Source organism: Larus michahellis, unplaced genomic scaffold, assembly GCF_964199755.1.
Source record: "Larus michahellis unplaced genomic scaffold, bLarMic1.1 SCAFFOLD_49, whole genome shotgun sequence".
In the NCBI taxonomy this organism is placed as follows: Eukaryota; Metazoa; Chordata; class Aves; order Charadriiformes; family Laridae; genus Larus; species Larus michahellis.
Genome location: NW_027436161.1, coordinates 1261161 through 1274944, shown reverse-complemented (window position 1 = coordinate 1274944; position 13784 = coordinate 1261161). Strand labels below are relative to the sequence as shown.

General features: G+C 62.5%; 1 protein-coding gene across 1 annotated transcript; it reads left to right on the top strand.

Annotated features, from left to right (window-relative positions):
- Window positions 1–2892: 2892 nt before the first annotated feature.
- Window positions 2893–8257, top strand: LOC141737077 (protein NDRG2-like). The gene is made up of 12 exons (XM_074571692.1): window positions 2893–3009; window positions 4058–4120; window positions 4203–4263; window positions 4919–5005; window positions 5462–5518; window positions 5734–5828; window positions 6187–6231; window positions 6341–6392; window positions 6513–6560; window positions 6627–6662; window positions 7074–7125; window positions 8121–8257. Exons 1-12 carry the CDS (start codon window positions 2927–2929, stop codon window positions 8255–8257), a joined length of 816 nt encoding a protein of 271 aa, XP_074427793.1. The 5' UTR covers window positions 2893–2926.
- The last annotated feature ends 5527 nt before the right edge of the window (window positions 8258–13784 follow it).

Genomic DNA, 13784 nt, shown 5'->3' with positions numbered 1-13784 from the left:
TCTCTGGAGAGTCTTAGCAAAGAGGTCACACAGATAATCAGAGCAATTCTCAGAGACACTGAGAACAAGCTCCGCAATTCCCTCGTGGCACTTTCCCTGTAGCAGATACCGCAAGACGTTTCTGTATATTGGGCACAGCGCTCTGCAGGGTGTTAGCAGAGACTTTCCCGGGACAGTAAAACCCGACATCAGAGACACTGAGAAGAAGCCCCAATGTTCCTTCCTGTCATTTTCAGTGTGGGTGCCTTCTGTTGCGTGAAAAGGGGCAAAGCGGTTTTAGCAGAAGATAAACCCCCTTGCGTTCTAACACTCCTCACTGAGGTTGGAGGCTAGGTGCGGCTAGGTTTAAATTCTGAGTGATGCCCAATTCAGCACTGTCAGTCCCATCGCGTTTAATATGTATTAAACTATTACGATTTGGATACACTAATAGTGGACTGCACCTTCAGTCTAGTCGTGCTCATGAACTAGCACGGCCACTCTCGAGTCTTTGGTCACGTTCAGTGAGAAACCAAAACGACTAGCTACTTAAAAAAAAGTGCAGTTTATTTAAACAACAGATATATAGGTTCTTAGGATTGCCGGTGATAAATACACTGTCTGCAAAGCACGTGCAAATGAAAGTATTGTTACATATACAAAACGCGCGACAAAGTTATAAACGATACAGCCTGGCTTTAAATGTAGAAAAAGAGAGTCTCTAGAGAAATTTCTAAGTTTCCCGAGGAAGCACTCGATATAATCTAAGTCTTACCCAAAGGCGTCCCTATGGGGGGGGAAGAGAGGCTCAGCCCGTCGACTGATCCCAGAAGTCAGTGATGTAATTCTTTATGATGGTGTCTTCCCTGGGTATCCCCCCTCTCTTGGGCTATTTTTATACTATTTGTTATCTTCAAAGTGGAGTTTGAGTGACTTTAGTCATACATACTTTTATCATGATTGGTGTAAATTTCTCTCGCTTCACAATTAAAGGTATAGTTTACGAGAAATTCAGGGCGCAGACTCAAGAAGGAGTGGTCGCACCTTGGAGGCGGGTAGCCTTCGGGATGGAGGTGTGTTTTGGTATTATAATAATGACATTATAATGAGCAAAGTTCGCACAAAGGACAGCATTTCATCAAAATTTGACAAAATGTTGGCTGTGAGCATCTAGCGGGCAGCTAATTGGCAGCTTATCTGTTTCATGGTATCATCCCATTCCTGTATCCGCTATACATCATAAGGTAAAGCCACGGAATAATTGCATCCCGTCCCGTACCTCATGTAGCTTATCAGGGAACCACAGATGTTGTGTCCTTCATGCCAGCTGCGGCTATTTTCTACCTCAGAAGCCTCTTGATTTTATACTTTTCCTTAATGTGTGAACAATGCTGTACTTTTGTATTTTTTAGCCAATTTAGTATTTATTCCACACCTTCTCCACATGGTTCCTGGTTTCACTGCAGCTCTGAAGAGAATGTTAGCAAAGAGGTAACCGGGACAGTGAAAACAGTACTCAAAGACGGGGAGAGCAAGCTCTACATTACTCTCTTGGCACTTTGGATGTGGGACATACAGCGAGGTGTTTGCTGCTTTTGCGTTTGGCTGTTGGGAGATTTACAGCACAAAGATATCTAGTTGATTTGAAGCAGTTCCGAGAAAGTCTAAACATAATCCCCACTTCTCCCTCCTGGCATTTTCCATGTGGGAGATATAGCAGGATGTATATTGGTTTTGAGGACAACTCAATGGACAGTGTAGGGAGAAAAGTTCCTGGCTCCTTGAATGCCGTTTCTGGAGACACTGCGATCAATGTGGGAGACATGTCAAGATGTGTGTTGGTTTTGAGGACGTCTCTCTGGAGAGTCTTAGCAAAGAAGTCACACGGATAATCAGAGCAATTCTCAGAGACACTGAGAACAAGCACTTTCCCTGTAGGAGATACCGCAAGACGTTTCTGTATATTGGGCACAGCGCTCTGCAGGGTGTTATCAGAGACTTTCCCGGGACAGTGAAACCCTATGTCAGAGACACTGAGAAGAAGCCCCAACGTTCCTTCCAGTCATTTTCAGTGTGGGTGCCTTCTCCACGTGGTTCCTGGTTTCACTGCAGCTCTGAAGAGAATGTTAGCAAAGAGGTAACCGGGACAGTGAAAACAGTACTCAAAGACAGGGAGAGCAAGCTCTTCTAGATGGGGGACCAGGCCCACACATGGGGGGCCCAGACCCAGAGATGGGGGTTCCAGACCCACAGATGGGGGTCCCAGACCTGGAGATGGGGGTTCTAGACCCACACCTGGGGGTCCCAAACCCATAGATGGGGGACCAGGCCCAGAGATGGGGGGACAGACCCACACATGGGGGGCCCAGACCCAGAGATGGGGGACCAGGGCCACACCTGGGGGTTCTAGACCCATAGAGGTTGGTCCCAGAGCCACACATGGGGGGCCCAGACCCATAGATGGGGGACCAGGCTCACACACGGGGGGCCCAGACCCAGAGGTGGGGGGACGGACCCACACATGGGGGGCCCAGACCCAGAGACGGGTGTTCCAGACCCACACCTGGGGGTCCCAGACCTGGAGATAGGGGTTCTAGACCCACACCAGGGGGTCCAAGACCCATAGATGGGGGACCCAGACCCAGAGATGGGGGGACAGACCCACAGGTGGGGGTCCCAGCCCCATAGATGTGTGTGCCCCTGGACACCTGGGTCCCCTCTGCCCCATAGATCCGGGTCCAGCCCCATAGGTGGGGGTCCCCCCGGCCACCTGGGTCCCCTCCCCAGTCCCCTGGGTCCCCCCTCCCCGGGCACCTGGGGCCCTTCCATCCCTTCCCTGGCCCCATGGGTGCCCCCTGCCCCACGGCCGTGGGTCCAGCCCCATAGCCGTGGGGTGGGGCTGTCCCCAGACGAGTCGTGCTTCGCCCCGCTCTTCGCCCACGAGGAGATGGGGGAGATCGTCAAGAACTTCCTGGTGGTCCACGTCGACCCCCCCGGCATGGAGGAGGGCGCCCCCCCCTACCCCCCAGGGTGCAACCCACGGCGCCCCGCGACCCCCATCGCCCGCCCCCCAACCCCCCCCTCCCCCAGCCCCGCTGATCCCGCCCCGCTTGATCCCGCTTGAACCCTTGATTGACCACCTTGAGTCTCCGTTGCCCCTCCCCGTTGGCCCCGCTGACCCCCAAGTTGGCCCCGCTGACCCACAGTTGACCTCCCATGATCCCATTGACCCCCAAGTTGGCCCCACTGACCCACAGTTGACCTCCCATGATCCCATTGACCCCCAAGTTGGCCCCATTGACCCCACCGACCCCCGAATTGACCCTGTTGGCCCCCCAGTTGGCTTCACTGACCCCAAAGTTGGCCCCACCGACCTCCCGGTTAACCCCAGTGACCCCCAAGTTGGCCCCGCTGACCCACAGTTGACCTCCCATGATCCCATTGACCCCCAAGTTGGCCCTGTTGACCCCACCGACCCCTGAGTTGACCCTGTTGGCCCCCCAGTTGGCTTCATTGACCCCCAAGTTGGCCCCGCTGACCCCCAAGTTGGCCCCGTTGACCCACAGTTGACCTCCCATGATCCCATTGACCCCACCGACCCCCGAGTTGACCCTGTTGGCCCCCCAGTTGGCTTCATTGACCCCCAAGTTGGCCCCGCTGACCCCCAAGTTGGCCCCGTTGACCCACAGTTGACGTCCCATGATCCCATTGACCCCACCGACCCCCGATTTGACCCTATTGGCCCCCCAGTTGGCTTCATTGACCCCCAAGTTGGCCCCACCGACCTCCCGGTTGACCCCAGTGACCCCCAAGTTGGCCCCGCTGACCCCCAAGTTGGCCCCGCTGACCCACAGTTGACCTCCCATGATCCCATTGACCCCCAAGTTGGCCCCGTTGACCCACAGTTGACCTCCCATGATCCCATTGACCCCCAAGTTGGCCCCGTTGACCCACAGTTGACCTCCCATGATCCCATTGACCCCCAAGCTGGCCCCATTGACCCCACCAACCCCCGAGTTGACCCCGTTGACCCCCTGTCACCCCCCCGTTGACCCGTTGACCCCCCCCTGCCCCCCAGGTACCAGTACCCCTCGCTGGAGCAACTGGCCGAGATGATCCCCTGCATCCTCCAGTACCTCAAGTGAGTTGGGGGGCTGCCCCATAGCGGGGGGGGGGGGGTCAGGATGACCTTGACCTCGTGACACTCCACCCCCCGCCCCCAGCATCGCCAGCATCATCGGGATGGGGGTGGGGGCCGGCGCCTTCGTCCTGGCGAAATTTGGGGTGAGTGGGGCTGGGGGGGGGGGGGGCACATGGAGGGGCTCGGGGGTGGTTATGGGGCATCTTGGGGGGGGGAGATCTGTGGGTCCTTGGAGGGGGGGTCCTGAGGGTCTCTGGGGGGGTGTATGGGGCATCTGGGGGGGGTTCTGTGGGGTTCTGTGGGTCTCAGGGGGGCTATGGGTCACCTGGGGGGGATCTGTGGGTCTGGCGGGGGGGTTGCGGGGCATCTGGGGGGACACATGTGGGTCGGGGGGGGGGGGAGTGTCATTGTGGGTCTGGAGGGGGTTTGGGGGGGTTCCTTGGGGGAGAACTTGGGGGTCGCTGTGGGGCTGGAGGGATCTGGGGGGGTTCTGGAGGGGTCCTGAAGGGTCTCCGGGGGGGGAATTTGGGGGTCTGGGGGGGTCGCCGTGGGTCTGGAGGGCTCTGGGGGGGGAATCTATGGGGCTGGGGAGGTCGCTATGGGGCAGGGGGGTCGCTGTGGGGCAGGAGGGCCCTTGGGTGGGATCGCTGTGGGTCCGGAGGAGGTTTGAGGAGCTCCTGCGTTGGGTTCTTGGGGGTCACTGTGGGGCCGGCGGGGAATCTATGGGTCCGGGGAGGTGTCTATGTGGCAGAGAGGACCGCCGTGGGGCAGGAGGTGACCCCCGGCCCTGCCCCACAGCTGCTGCACCCCGAGGCGGTGGAGGGGCTGGTGCTGGTCAACATCGACCCCCAGGCCAAGGGCTGGATGGACTGGGCCGCGCACAAGGTGGGGCGGCCGTGGGGCGGCCATGGGGCGGCTGTGGGGCGCTCTAGTGGGTCTCCGTGGGCATATGGGGCCCCCTTAGTTCTTCTATGGGTCTCCATGGGGCACCTATGGGTCACTTATGGGTCTCCATGGGGCTACGGAGCAGCCGCGGGTCACTTATGGGTCTCCACGGCGCTATGGGGCACCTCTAGATGTTCTGTGGGTCACTTACGGGTGTCCATGGGACTATGGGGCACCTATGGGTCCCGCCGGGTCCCTGTGGGTCCCACGGGTCTCTGTGGGTCCCATGGGTCCCAATGGGTCCCGTGGGTCTCTATGGGTCACTGTGGGTCTCTATGGGTCTTATGGGTCGCTATGGGTCTCTGTGGGTCCCATGGGTCCCTGTAGGTTCCATGGGTCCCGTGGCTCCTTATGGGTCGCTGTGGGTCCCATGGCGCCCCACTTGCTGCCCCACAGCTCTCGGGCCTGACGTCCTCCACCACCGACATGATCCTGGCCCATCTCTTCACCCAGGTGGGGCCGGGGGCACTTGTGGGGCCGGGGGGAGGAACTTGTGGGGCTGGGGGCATCAGTTATGGGTCCTGGGGGGTCACTTGTGGGTCGGTGGTGAGTCAGCCGTGGCCCTGGGGTGGGTCAGTTATGGGTCTCGGGGTGGGTTACGGGTCGGTTGTGGGTCCGGGGGAGCGGCGGGGGGTCAGTTGCGGCTCACTTGTGGGTCTGCCCCACAGGAGGAGCTGTCGGCCGCCCCCCCGGCCGTGCAGAGCAGCCGGGCCCGGCTGGGGGCGACCCCCAACGCCCCCCTGCTGTGGGGCATGTACAACAGGTGGGGGGCTGTGGGGCACTGGGAGGCACTGGGCTGTACTGGGGGGCACTGGGGGGGGGCTGTGGGGCACTGGGAGGGCACTGGGATATACTGGGAGGCACTGGGAGGGGGCTGTGGGGCACTGGGCTATACTGGGAGGCACTGGGAGGGGGCTGTGGGGCACTGGGAGGGACTGGGCTGTACTGGGGGGCACTAGGAGGGACTGGGCTGTACTGGGAGGCACTGGGAGGGCACTGGGCTATACTGGGAGGGCACCGGGGGGGCACCGGTGTGTACTGGTGTGTACTGGGGGCACTCACCGTGGCGGTGGCGGCTCCCTGCTCCTGCTCCTGCTCCTGCTCCTGCCGGGGCCGCGCAGCCGCGGTGACCTGGGCCTGGCGCGCAGCGGGGCCGGCAGCCTGCGGTGAGCGACCCCCCCTCGCCCCTCTGACCTTTGACCCCGTGCCTCCGGGATGGCCTCCGACCCCCCACAGTGACCTTTGACCCCCTCTCCCCTCCACCCCCCCCCAAAGCTGCCCCATGTTGCTGGTGGTGGGCGACGGCTCCCCCCACGAGGAGGCCGTGGTGAGTGACGTCACCTGACCCCGCCCCCCCGTGAGGTCACGTGCCGGGGTCACATGGCCCGTCCCGTGACCCTCGTGGAGTCACGTGACCCCCGCCACGGCCCGTCCCCCCCCCCCCCAGGTGGAGTGCAACGCCAAGCTGGACCCCACCCAGACCTCCTTCCTCAAGGTGACCTTTGACCCCCCGACCCCGTGACCTTTGACCCCCTACACCGTGACCTTTGACACCCCACAGATGGCGGACGGAGGGGGGCAGCCCCAGCTCAGCCAGGTGAGGGGTCAAAGGTCACCAGCGCCAACGGGGGGGCGTGGCTTAAGGGGGAGGGGGCGTGGTCTGGGAGACTGAGGGGGCATGGCCTAAGGGGGGGCGTGGCCTGGCACCGGCCTTCTATGGGGGGCTGTAGGGGCAGGGCTTGGAAGGGAGGGGGTGTGGCGTAAGGGCGCACCAAAGCCATAGAAGGGGTTGGTTGGGGGGGGCGTGGCTAAGGGGGGAGGGGGCGTGGCCTCAGGGCGTCCCCCATATAAGGGGGGTGTGGGTGTGGTTTGAGGGGGAGGGGGCGTAGCCTAAGGGGAGGGAGCGGGGCTTAAAGGGGAGGGGCCCCCTATGGGGGGGTTGGGGTGTGGCTTAAAGGGGGCGTGGCCTAAAGGGGCGTGGTCTTGACCCCCCCCCCGCCCCCCCTAGCCGGCCAAGCTGACAGAGGCCTTCAAGTACTTCGTGCAGGGCATGGGCTACAGTGAGTACAATTAGTGCTCATTAATATTCATGAGAGCTCATTAACCCCCCCCCCGCGGGGGTAATTAACCCCCCCCCCCCGGGGAGAAATTAGCACCCAAGGGGGGGGGCAATTAATTGCCCTGGGGGGTAATGAAGACCCCCGGGGACAGCAATTAATGACCCCTGGGTTAATTAGTGCTCCGGGGGGGGTAATTAACTGCTTTTCCTGGGGTATAAATCTGCCCGAGGGGGTGGGGTGCATTATTAGCCCCCCTGCAGGTTAATTAATGGCCCTGGGGGGGTAATGAATGGCTGCGGGGGGGGGGGGGTGTGGGGGTAATCAGTGACCCGGGGGGGTAATTAATTGCTCCGGGGGGTTAATTACCCCGCCCCCCAGTCCCCCACGTCCTGGACCGCAAGCGCAGCGTGGGGCCAGGTAGGGAGAGACGTCAGCGATGACGTCAGCGGTGATGTCACGCGTGAGGCCACACCCTCCCCCCCCGCCTCACGTCACCTCCCCCCTCCCCCTCCCCCCCTCCAACGTGTGACGGCACCGCCCCTTTGTGAGGTCACGTGTGATGTCATGGGGTGCACGAGGGGCGTGGCCTCGGGGAGGGGGCGTGGCCTCGGGGACGCCTCCCCTGCACTAACCCCGTGGGGGGGCGTGGCCTAATAAAGGGGGCGTGTCCTGCAGCTCCGCACTAACCCCACTGGGGGCTTGGGGGCATGGCTTGCGGCAAGGGGGCATGGCCTCCTCCCTTCCATTAACCCTACTGGAGCCGCTTGGAGGGGGCGGGGCCTGTTTCCTTGCGTTGGCGTGGGGCGGGGCTTCGGGGAGGGGGCGTGGCTTCGGGGAGGGGGCGTGGCCTACACCCCGGGGGCGGGGCCTGAGGGCATTTCCCCCTGCACTAACCCCCCTGGGGGGGGGGGGCGCTGCGGGGGGCGGGGGGGGCTCCAAGGGGCGGGGCTTGCGGGGCAGGGGGCGTGTCCCCTGACGCCACGCCCTCCCGGCAGTGGCGGCGGCGGCCATGACGTGCCTCTCCCGCTTCCGTACCGCCTCCGTCTCCAGCTCCGCCTCCGGGGAGGGCGAGCAGGGCCGCAGCCGCACCCTCTCTCGGGGCAGCCTGGGGGGGGGCGCCCCCGCCCCATAGACCCCGCCCCGCTTTGAGTTTGGAAGGCCACGGGAACCCCCCAAAAAAACGCACCCGGGAAGCGCCAAAACCACTCCAGGGTCCCGTCCCCCCCCCCAAGTCCCCCCCCAAACCCCCTTGGAACCCCCCCCCAAATCCATCCCCAACTCCCCCCCCTCCCGCCCCCAAAAACCCTGGGATGCCCCAAAACCACCCCAGGACCCCCAAAAATCCACCCAGGACCCCCCCAAATCTACCCAAGGCCTCCCTGAATCCCCCCCAACCCCACCCAGGACCCCCCAAATCTCTTGGGATGCCCCAAAACCACCCTGGAACCCCCCCCCCAAATCCCCCAGGACCCTCCAAATCCCCCAGGAACCCCCCAGAATGCAGACGAGAGTCCCCAGAACCACCACCCCCCCCAAGATCCATCCAGGACCCCCCCAAATCCCCTTGGGATGCCCCAAAACCCCCCCGGGAGCCCCCAAAAATCACCACAGGGATCCCCAAAAACCCCGGAACGGCTCAAAACCACCCCAGAACCTTCCAGAATTCCCCAAGACCCCCTCCCAAATCACCCCAGGGACCCCCAAAACCCTCACAATGCCCCTCCCCCCCCCAACCCCACCCAGGACCCTCCAAAAATCCCCTTGGGATCCCCCAAAACCACCCCGGGACCTTCCAAAATCGACCCCCCTCTACCCCCCCCCCCCCAAGCCACTCCGGAACCTCCAAAAACCCCCCAGAACTCCCCAAAACGCCCTGGGACCCCCCCCCCCCCCAAAATCCATCCAACGCCCCTCTGAAGCCCCCCAGGGACCCCCCCCAAAACCCCCTGGGATGCCCCAAAACCATCCCGGGACGCCCAAACCCCCGAGACCCCCCCCCTCTCCCCAAAAAATACCCCCAAACCTCCTGGCACCCCCTAATGCTCCCTCAGCCACCCCCCCACCCCAATCACTTGGGACCCCCCCAATCTCCCCCCAGGATCCCCCTAGAGCCCCCAACCCCCCCTAGGGCACCCCAGGGCCCCGCAAAATCTCCCCTGAGACCCCCCAAGATCCCCAATAGCCCCCTGATGCCCCCCAGGACCCCCCAATACCCCCCCCAGACGCCTCTGGGACCCCCTGAGATCCCCAATAGCCCCCTGATACCCCCCAGGACCCCCAATACCCCCCCGAGACCCCCCCCAGGAGCCTCTGGGACCCCTTGAGACTCCCCAGGACCCCCCGACCCCCCTCAGGGATCGACCCCCACCCTCCCCCCCCCGGCCTCAAGCTGCAACCTTCGACCCCCGCCGGAGCCACGTCCGAGCGCGCACGGAGACCGCGTTCCCGGCGCCAGAACCGACTTTTAATCCCCCGCCCCGAGAAAACCGAATAAAGCGGCGGCGGCGGCCGCGGGCCGCACTGCGCAGGCGCGGCGCCCTCCGCCTCTTTAAAGGGACTCAGCGCGCCGGAGCGGATCCCTCCGCCTCCGGACAGGGGCGCGTTACGCGAACCCCTCCGCGCCGCTCCCCGGCCCCGCCCCTCCGGGGGAGCGGGGCGGTGCGTCAGGCGCGTGCGCAGTGCGTCGGGCGCGTGCGGGGAGGGGGGGGGGGGGGGGGTGTGTGTGCGCCGCCATCTTAAGGGGCTGGGCGCCATTTCGTGGGGTAGAGCGGGCGAGTTGAGGGGAAAAGTAGGCAAATTGGGGGGAAAGTGAGGGGAATTTACCGGACAGCCGTACTGCGCATGTGCGTCCTCTTTTCCGTACGGCTCATGGCGCCCCCCTGTGCCGTACAGCCGCACTGCGCATGAGCGACGTCTTCTCCGTACGGCTCATGGCGCCCCCCTGTGCCGTACAGCCGTACTGCGCATGCGCGGACTCTTTTCCGTACAGTCGTACGGCTCATGGCGCCCCCCAGTGCCGTACAGACGTACTGCGCATGCGCGGCGCCTTTTCCCTACGGCTCATGGCGCCCCCCTGTGCCGTACAGCTGTACTGCGCATGCGCGGCCTCTTTCCCGTACAGCCGTACTGCGCATGCGCGGCCTCTTTTCTGTGCAGCCGTACGGCTCATGGCGCCCCCCTGTGCCGTACAGCCGTACTGCGCATGCGCGGACTCTTTCCCGTACAGCCGTACGGCTCATGGCGCCCCCCTGTGCCGTACAGCCGCACTGCGCATGCGCGGCCTCTTTTTCGTACAGCCCTACTGCGCATGCGCGGACTCTTTTCCGTACAGCCGTACGGATCATGGCGCCCCCTGTGCCGTACAGCCGCACTGCGCATGCGCGGACTCTTTTCCGTACAGCCCTACTGCGCATGCGCGTCGTCTTTTCCGTACAGCCGTACGGATCATGGCGCCCCCCTGTGCCGTACAGCCGCACTGCGCATGCGCGGCGCCTTTTCCGTACGGCTCATGGCGGCTCCCAGTGCTGTACAGCCGTACTGCGCACGCGCGGCCTCTTTTCCGTGCAGCCGTACGGCTCATGGCGCCCCCCAGTGCCTTACTGCCGTACTGCGCATGAGTGGCCTCTTTTCCGTACAGCCGTACGGCTCATGGCGCCCCCCTGTGCCGTACAGCCGCACTGCGCACGCGCGGCGCCTTTCCCGTTGGTTGACCGACGGGCGCCGCCATGAGGGAGCGGGGGGCCCTTCCCCGACGGCTGCGGAGGAGGGAAGGGGTTTTTCTCCAGTTTCGGCGCCGGGGGTCGGCCGGGAGAGGGGTCGGCGGGTTCACCGGCCTCCGCCGCGTCGGTTTTGCCCCTGGGTTTGGGTGTCGGCAGGGTCCCGTCTGCTCTGGCCACCAAAGGGTGACGGACGCGGCAAGCGGGGCCCCGTGAGGAGGCGGGTGGGTGCGTGGTGCTGGGAGGGACGGTGCCACCGGTGGCTACGCGACACCGTGTGACGGCTTGGCGGTGGGGTGTTCTTGTTTTTGTGGTTTTTTTTTTAATTTTGGAGGCGCGAAGTGGCGAGTAAAGCGGGATCTTGGCACCGGACGCGACTCGGGCAAGGCGAGCGATGGCTGGTGGCCTGCAGCAGCGATTCTTTCTCCCACGTTGTACGGTGGGTGAAGGTTCAAGTGTCCTTTGGGTCTGTTTTCCGGGGCGTCTGTGAGCCTCAAAGCGGCAGCCCGAAACCATGGGGGGCAGGCGGGCGCGAGGCCGGGGTAAAGGAGCAGGAGACGGGAATGGCCGCGGGCAGGCTGAGGTTTTCGGGCGGTATCTCAGCCCACGCCTTTTGGTTGGCTTTTTTTTTTTTCCCCTTCGGGCGCAGGACGCGCGTGGAGAGGGGCTAAGCCGAGGCAGCGGCGAGGAGGCGCTTGGGGCCGGTGACTTCTCGCGCGGGCGACGGTCGTTTTGTGTCCCGGTGTCTCCGGCGAGGACGGCCGCGGCGAGCAGCGTCCTGTCGTGCTTCGGAGGAAGGGGAAGCCGCGGGAGAGGTCGGCGCTGGCCTCTCCGCAACTTCTCGCTGGCGCCGTTTTCTTTTCCTCAATGGCGGACGACGAAGAGGAACCCGGTGACCAAGGGAATGTCCCGGAGGGTCGAGGCGCTGGGTTTTTTTTTTTGACGACAAGGGATTTAAGGCCTCCGGCCCTCCGGAAGCCAAGTTGAGCGGCCGGAGCCGGGGAGGGCTTGGGAGGAGGGGAGAAGTTTGGGAGTCGCAGGGAGGCGTTTTGGAGACGGGCAGAGGGCTGGACGCCGTCCCCTTTGGGTAGGCAACGGGAGCGGGATGGTCGTCAGCACGACGCTAGCGCGAGCCGGGCAGGGCGGTTCCGGCCTGTGTCCGTTGTGCGGTGTGCGCGGCGTGTTTTCTGTGGCTTAGACCTTCCGTGGGTCTCGATGTTCTCCCTACGCTTGAGGAGCGCGGTCTGTGCTTGAGGCACCATCCCTAGAGCCTCGAAGGCCCGTCCTCATCGGCATCGCCCCAGTCGGGGGCTGCTTTTCTTGCGTCGTAAGCTTAAAGCGTGGCTGGGTCCGGCGTCTCGGAAGTTTCTGGACGGTCCTGGTTTGCAGCCTTGCTCCTGGCTGTGGGAGCAGCTCTCTTCTCTAGCCATCCATTTTCAGTGACTGCGACTTCTTCCCTGCGTCCTTGAGTTCTTGGGTCTGGGAGCCGGGCGTCCTGCGCGTTCGTCTTCTCCGTTTGAGAGTCGCTCGTTGTCCCGGGCCGTGGCGTTGTGCTCATTTCCTGGGGCTTCCCTCGAGCCTTTCTCACGTCGCCGTCGTGGTCCCGCAGGTCTTCTTGCCTGACGGTCGCTTACGTTGGGGTGTCGTCCTCCTCGCCGAGAGTCTTCTCTCCTCGCCGAGGGGCGTTGTTCGCCGTGTGGTGTGTGGCATTGGGTCTGTGCTTGCACGTGTTGGGGCTCGGAGCTGCTCTGCCCGGTCGCGTAGAGTCAGGGGGAGGAGGAACAGCAAAAGAGTTCGCGGTTAATACGTTCTAACGAGGCCGTCGAGGCCAAGGTGGTGGAGTCAATTCCCATCGAGTAGCCATCAGCAGGTGGCGTGGGCAGCTCTTTAATTAAGGGTTTTTTTTGGGATGAGCAGAGCTGTACCTGCATCTGCTATATTAGAGAAACGATGTTATCGTATGGAAAGATCTGTCCCACAGCCAACTTTTGTCTCCGTGGTTCTCCCCCTCTCGCGTTCTCCTGTCTGGGCTGTAGCCCATGGCTGTCTTCTTTCCCCTGTGGCTCCCTTTGCCCGTCCCCTGCCGCCCCGGCTTCTCTGCCCCGCAGCAGACGGCCGTTGTCTCGGGTTTACGTGATGAGGTCTTTGCGGGGGTGGGTTGTGTGAGAAGACACCAGGAGCTCCCCCCACGCTGGGCACAGCCAGCTGAGAGAGGGACCTGCCGCTGGTCAAACAAGGCCGTGGTCGGCAACGCCGGCCGGGAGCGGAGCAGAGAGTCCCCTGCAACCCGTGGAGGCCCCGCTGTCGGCGCAGAAAATTAATTTCTCCCTGTGTCTCGTCGAGGAAGGGCAGCGACGGAGCGGCTGGGTGGGTCCCCAGGGGCCAGCCGAGGTCAACCCACCACAGATGACTTCTGCTGCGCTCCCTGGCCTCGTCTTTTCACGCTTGACTGGGTTTCTTGTACCCGGTCTCTTTCGAGACTTAATTTCTTGCTTTCCATCTCTTTCTTTCTGATTCTGATGTTTCTTGATCCCCGTCAGTTTTCAGTTCTTCTTGCTGCCTTTCCCTCTATCTGTCTCCCCAAAATAAATTTTAATTTCTTTCCCACGTTTCTTGTACCCCGTCGTTTTTCATCATCGTCTTCCTCTCTTTCTGTGCAGTCCTGCGTACCTGTCTTTCAAGTCTTGGGTATGATTCTTGCATCCTGCGCCTTTCGAAATTTTGGGTCTCCGTCTCCTACTAACCATTTCCCTGTCTGTGATTCCCCATTCTTCCCTCTCTGTCCTGCACCCTGTCACTTTTTTCATGTTTTTTTTCTACATCTCCCTGTTATTTTTTTGCTTATGTTTCTTGTGCCCTGTTGTTTTTCGAAGTTTTCTTTCAACGTGTGCTTCTGTCGGGGTCCCTGTTTCTCTTTTCTGTCTGCGAGAGGCTCAGGGGAGG

What these genes read in the sequence shown, in the direction of transcription:
- LOC141737077 (XM_074571692.1), top strand. Translation starts at nt 2,927, where the DNA reads ATGGGGGAGATCGTCAAGAACTTCCTGGTGGTCCACGTCGACCCCCCC. An exon ending in TGGCCCATCTCTTCACCCAG is followed by an intron (nt 5,519 to 5,733) that starts GTGGGGCCGGGG and finishes TCTGCCCCACAG; the next exon opens with GAGGAGCTGTCGGCCGCCCC. An exon ending in CCCCCCACGAGGAGGCCGTG is followed by an intron (nt 6,393 to 6,512) that starts GTGAGTGACGTC and finishes CCCCCCCCCCAG; the next exon opens with GTGGAGTGCAACGCCAAGCT.